Raw genomic sequence first — 6295 nt, forward strand, 5'->3', positions numbered from 1 at the left:
TATGGTAATTGGGTAGTTGAAGGGAGAACATCAGATGGGTTGCTGAATTATGGGAAGAAGGCACACATTGATCCTATCTTAGGATTTTCCTTAGAAGGGGATTCATCTACACAATCTAAGAGGGATGGAAAGCAAACACTAGAAGAAAATCAATTTCTAATGGATTGTGATGCTGAAGAAGGAATTCTAATAGGTGAAGAGGGGAAAATGGAAAAGAGGAGAAATTGATGATGATATTGTTAGTAATGATTCTAGCAAACTTATGATGAAGGATAGGAAAATAGTAAACAGCAACCTTGTATTATCGGTAGCTGCCAAAAGGTAAGCCGACCAGGATCAATGAAAATCCTAAGTTGGAACGTCCGTGGTTTGGGGAATCCACGGACAGTATGGAGACTTCGACATTCGCTGAAGTTATATAATCCCCAAATTGTCTTCTTCATGAAGACAAAAATAATTAGGAACCAGTTGGAAAGAATACGAAGGAGATGTGGTTTTCAGAATGGTATTGATGTTGATTCAAACGGTTCGAGAGGAGGATTATGTTTGGCATGGCGAGATGATGTTACTATTAGCCTTCGAAGTTTTTCAAAAAGGCATATTGATGTGATCATGGAAGCTACAGGTGAAGGTAACAGGAGGAGATTTACTGGGTTTTATGGTTCTACATATATGCAGGGTAAGAATGAGTCTTGGGATTTGTTAAAAAACTTGAGAAATGCTGAAGAGCTTCCATGGTTTGTTTGTGGGGATTTTAACGAAATTATGTATGGGCATGAAAAGAGGGGTGGCTTACCTAGAGAGGAAAGATATATGGACGCATTTCGTACATTGTTAACAGATTGTCATCTAGTGGACGTGGGTTATATAGGGAATTGGTTTACTTGGAAAAGAGGGAATTTACCGAAAACGAACATTCAAGAACGGCTGGATAGGGGAGTTACTAATGAGGACTGGCTATCTCTATTTCTTGATGCAATAATTCAACATCTCCCACATTCCTTTTCGGATCATTGCCCACTTCTTATTAATAAAAAAAGGGAAGATAATGAGCGGCCAAAAAGAAGTTTCAAATTCGAAGCTTGGTGGGTCTTGGAGGAATCATTTGCTGAGGAGTTACGATATATATGGGATAATTCAACTGGGGAGTTGGTACAAAAATTGGAAAAGGTAAGCATAGGCTTGACCAGATGGGCCAGTCAAATTCGACGTAGTAGGAAGATAAAAAAGGAGATGCTAACAGCTAGATTGGTTGAGCTGATGAATCTGATAGGGATGATGAAAATTTGGCAGAACTTATTGATACGAAGATCCAACTAGATTATGAGATTGACAGGGATGAACGATATTGGGAGTAGAGGGCTCGAGTTAATTGGTTGCAATTTGAAGATAGAAATACTACCTTTTTTCACAAACAAGCAACTCAGCGACGAAGAAGGAACCTCATTAGGAAAATAAAATTTGATGATGGTAGAGAAACAGAAGAGATTAATGAAATGGAAGGAATTGCTAGATCTTATTTCCACAATTTGTTTTCAACAGGGAGGAGGGGAAATTATGAACATCTGTTGACAGGAATTGATCGTTGTATTTTTGAAGAGGATAATGTTCGATTGATGGCAAGATACACGAAAGAGGAAATTCAAGTGGCCTTGTCAGAATTGGGCCCCACAAAAGCGCCAGGTGATGATGGATTTTTGGCTTTACTTTATCAAAAGTGCTGGCCAATTATTGGGGAGGATGTAACTTCATTTTGTCTCCAACACCTAAATGGAGGTATAAGTATTAGTTTAATTAATAAAACTAATATAGTGCTGATCCTAAAAATTCCAAATCCTTCAAATATTACTCATTTTCTCCCTATAAGCTTATGTAATGTGCTTTATAAGTTGATGGCTAAGGCCATTGCAAATCGTCTTTGTATAGTCATTGACAAATGTATAGATTTAGCACAAAGTGTGTTTGTACCGGGGAGGTTAATTTCGGATAATATGTTGCTGGCTTATGAAATCTTACATACCTTAAAACTAAAGAAGACGGGGAAAAAAGGCTACATGGCTTATGATAGAGTTGAATGAAATTTTATTGCAGAAATAATGAAGCGCGTAGGCTTTGATTTAGGGTGGATTGAATCTCTAATGAAGTGTGTTTCTACGGTTTCGTACTCGGTGGTTTTCAACAGTCACATTGGAGAGAATTTTTATCCCATAACGGGACTAAGACAGGGCGATCCTTTAAGTCCATTCCTATTTTTAATATGTGGGGAAGGTCTGTTCAGTCTTATGAACCTTGTTATGCAAGGAAATATACTTAGAGGGGTTAAGGCAAGTAGAAGTGGACCGCAGGTTTCTCACTTGTTATTTGCAGATAGTATTCTATTCGGGGAAGCTACAGAAAAGGGGGCTCATTTACTAAAACAGATTTTGCTTGAATATGAGAATTGTTCTGGACAGTGTGTAAACTTTGAGAAATCTATAGTTTTCTTTAGTGCTAATAAACAGGAAGAGGATAAAACAGTTATTTCTAGGGTTCTTGGAGTGCGTAGTTCTAATAATCCGGAAAGGTATCTTGGTTTGCCAAATCTGGTGGATAGAAGGAAGAAAATGTCGTTTCAAATTTTGAAAGACAGAATGAAAAAACGGATTGATAGCTGGAGTGTAAGACACCATTCTCAAGGAGGGAAGGAGGTATTTATAAAAGCTATTCTCCAAGCTATTCCAACCTATACTATGGCATGTTTCCTTACCCCTAAGTCTTTATGTTCTGAATTAGAAGGTATTATGGCAAGATACTGGTGGCAGAAAAATCGAGATAAAAAAGGCATTCACTGGTGCACGTAGAAAGATTTATGCTCTTTAAAAGAATATGGTGGTTTAGGCTTTCATAATCTCGATAAATTTAACATAGCACTATTAGCCAAACAAGGTTGGCGTCTTGTCAATTTTCCTAATTCGTTACTTAGTCGTGTTTTAAAAGCAAAATATTATCCAAATTCAGATTTTATCAATGCTCAATTGGGGAATTTACCTTCGCTTACCTAGATAAGTGTTTGGGCAGCTAAAGGGATTTTAGAGAAAGGATTATGCTAGAGAATAGGAATAGGGGATTGGGTCTCTGATTGGGATGATTTATGGATTTCGAAAGCTGAAAACGACAGATTGCAGAATGCAACCAACAGTGTGAATGTCAAGTTAGTATTCGATTTGATAGATGCTAATAATAGAAGATGGAACACAGATTTAGTTTCTAGTACCTTCAATGAGGAGATTGCTAAGAAAATTCTACAGATTCCTTTGGCAGAGACAATCTATGAGGACTTCCAAGTATGGGGAGGAGAATCGTCAGGAGAATATTCAGCCAGAAGTGCCTATAAACTATTACAAGAGACTAATTCGGGTCCTAGTAATAATTTTATACAGACCGAGATTAAAAACTTTTACAGAAAATTATAGAATTTACTGATCCCTCCAAAAATTAAAATTACATGTTGGAGAATGTCTTGGAATTATATTCCAACTCTAGCTAATTTACATAGTAAAAAGTTGCAGTGGAAGCTCATTGTCCCCAATGTCACACCTCCGATGAAGACAGTAACCATGTCTTCAGATACTGTCCTGCATCAACAGAAGTGTGGTCAAATTTAGAACTCGCATGGGTAAATAATAATAATATTCAAAGCTTGTGGGAATGGCTTATCTGGGTTTTCAGGCAGGGAAACATCAACCAGTGTCGCCTTTTTTGCTGTGGGCTATGGTCAATCTGGAACCATAGAAATAAATTCATCTATGAGAGAAAGATTTCAACAGGCAGAGATATTTCAAAACAAGTCATTAGTTTCATAGCAGAAGTAAATGGAGCAAAGGAAAAACGACATACTACCATTGTTGACAGAAGCCACAAGCAAATGGAAAGAAACACGAGAGTGACAATTTATTTTGATGCGGCTTTTGACAGGAGAACTTCTCGATCTGCTTCAGGTTTGATTGTTTATGATACGGAAGGAGAAATCATGGCTTCTAAGCCAGTGATTCATTTCGAAATACCATCTCCATTTGCAGCAGAGGCTCATGCATGTTTAAAGGTGATTCAGTTAGGTTCTTCAATGGGTTTAAACATTTTGGATATTAAAGGAGACTTAAGAACTGTTATTAAGAAATGCCAAACCGTAAACCAAGATAAGTCGGTTATAGGGGCAATAATCAGAGATATTCATAGCAAAAAAATTATCTTTCAGAATATTGGGTTTCATTTCATTCCTAAATCAGAAAACGAGAATGCTTGTTTTATTACTAAAGAAGCACTGAGACGCGGTGAAGGACATTACCTGTTGGGGATGCATCCAAGATATACCCAACTAGAGAGGGAGCGACGGAGGTCAAGAGAACCAGACAAAGGAGACTCAAGAATGTCCTTTTTTTTTTGCTAAAGAGACGCTGCAAAGAAATGAAGGCATCAGGAGAAGGAACGACAGAGGTCAAGAGAATCAGATGAAGAAGGTTCAAGAAGATTTTGAAGATATTGATAGCAGTTATTAAAAGATTTCATTGGGAAAATGCTAAAAGCTGGGCGGTGGATATGAAAATATATAGGCTAGTGCCATCCAGCTGTTTGATTGACTGGATAGAGGATCAGGTTATATTGTTTTTTTATTTTTTTTATTTTTAGTTTGAATTTTGAATTCTCCGGGCTTAGATTTTTGCGCTTGGATTTCCTTGTTATTTTCCTTCGTTTTGGTCTTAAGCTCAATTCGGGCTGAAAAGTACACTTCATTTAAACATCAGTCCAGTTGATTTTCAAAAAAAAAAATCTAATTATGTCAAATTATAGTTATAGTCTCTCTATTATGTTTAAATTTATGATTTTGTATCTATACTTTAATTTAACATTATTTGTTTCCTCTATTTTAATAATATAATTAATTACTCCAAATAATTGATACCTTTATTAGTGTTTTACTACAATCACAAGTTTTGTCTTGTATGCAGCACTCGTACTGAAAATTATAATCAAGGATTGCTCTATCAACAACCATCTACTTCAGAGATTCCTCCTAAAACATTTTTCAACTACAAGAGTTCACTATCTTCCCAAGATTTAGTGAATTAGTTAGGATTTTTTTTTTACAGAAATAGACAACGAATTAATTTTCATAAATGCAAAATACTTATCTTATAAAAATGACAAATAAAAAGAATATTGCGGGAGAGATAAAAAGATGCAGGGTTGTTTGTCTGTTTTGCTAGTCAAACACGAACTAGTTCTAGATCTTTGGGCTTCAATTACCAAGGAATAGAGACATTACAAATAAAGCCTGAAGATTGGCATTCCATTACTTTTATTTTATATGTATATGCTTACAATTATCTATGTTTCCAATGTGTCTATGATGTAGCATCAGATGGACTGTATTCTGATTAAAATGTTTAATTGAGTAAAAATTTCGACCAAAAGTGGATATTAATTATGTTATTATTATTGAAAGTTATTATTAATAATAATACATGGCTTTGTGATAAATATAACGTATGGTATGGTGGATTTTCAAAACTACGACATTAATTGAGTCCCACACTCCACTTTTTAAATAGTATGTGGGAACATAGAAGATTCAACCCTTCATCTAAACACAACTTTTGCCTATTTTTATGCTCCAATTGACCCTCCACATCCATATCATACATGCACTATGCAAGATTTTTTATAAAGAAATAATTAATTATATTATAATTTTTTTAAAAAAAGTAAGATTCTAGCAACGAAGAAAGAATCTCAAAATGTTTTTTTTTTTAATGAAAAAAAAATAATAAAGATAAGTCAACCTCATCAAGTCGTGGTATTGTTGCTTTTTATAAAATCAATTTTGGACAGCTTAACATTCAAAATCAAAAGAGGTCATCATTTTTTCATCAACAAAATATTCGTTGACTTCAATTCTAGCTTCCATTTTTATGAAAACAAATAGCTTAATATTTTTCTATTGCTTCAAAATTTGAATCTTATTTCATACAATTAGAAAATATTAGAAAATAGCTATTTCCTTACGTTGACTAGCTAGCTAATGCATTGAAGAAAATATAATCTCAGTGATTGGTCCAATCTAGCAGAATAATTTGAATAAACGCACCACATGGTGAGCTAAAAGAGTTGAAATTTTGTATTTATATAAAAACACAATTAAGAAATGTTACCTTTGCTAGAAGCAAACGGGATCTGTTCTATACACTCTTACTTCTGTATCCTTAAGTTTAAAGGAGAGACGATTTCAAGTCTAGTTGGTAAACCAAGATTATGTGAT

The 6295-nt window shown here is 35.0% G+C and overlaps 1 protein-coding gene across 1 annotated transcript; it reads left to right on the forward strand.

The window, feature by feature from the left end:
• Positions 1–339: 339 nt before the first annotated feature.
• Positions 340–1320, forward strand: LOC108455462 (uncharacterized). The gene has a single exon (XM_017754016.1). The coding sequence runs from the start codon at positions 340–342 to the stop codon at positions 1318–1320; it is 981 nt and encodes a 326-aa protein (XP_017609505.1).
• The last annotated feature ends 4975 nt before the right edge of the window (positions 1321–6295 follow it).

This window comes from Gossypium arboreum, chromosome 9, assembly GCF_025698485.1.
Source record: "Gossypium arboreum isolate Shixiya-1 chromosome 9, ASM2569848v2, whole genome shotgun sequence".
Taxonomy (NCBI): Eukaryota; Viridiplantae; Streptophyta; class Magnoliopsida; order Malvales; family Malvaceae; genus Gossypium; species Gossypium arboreum.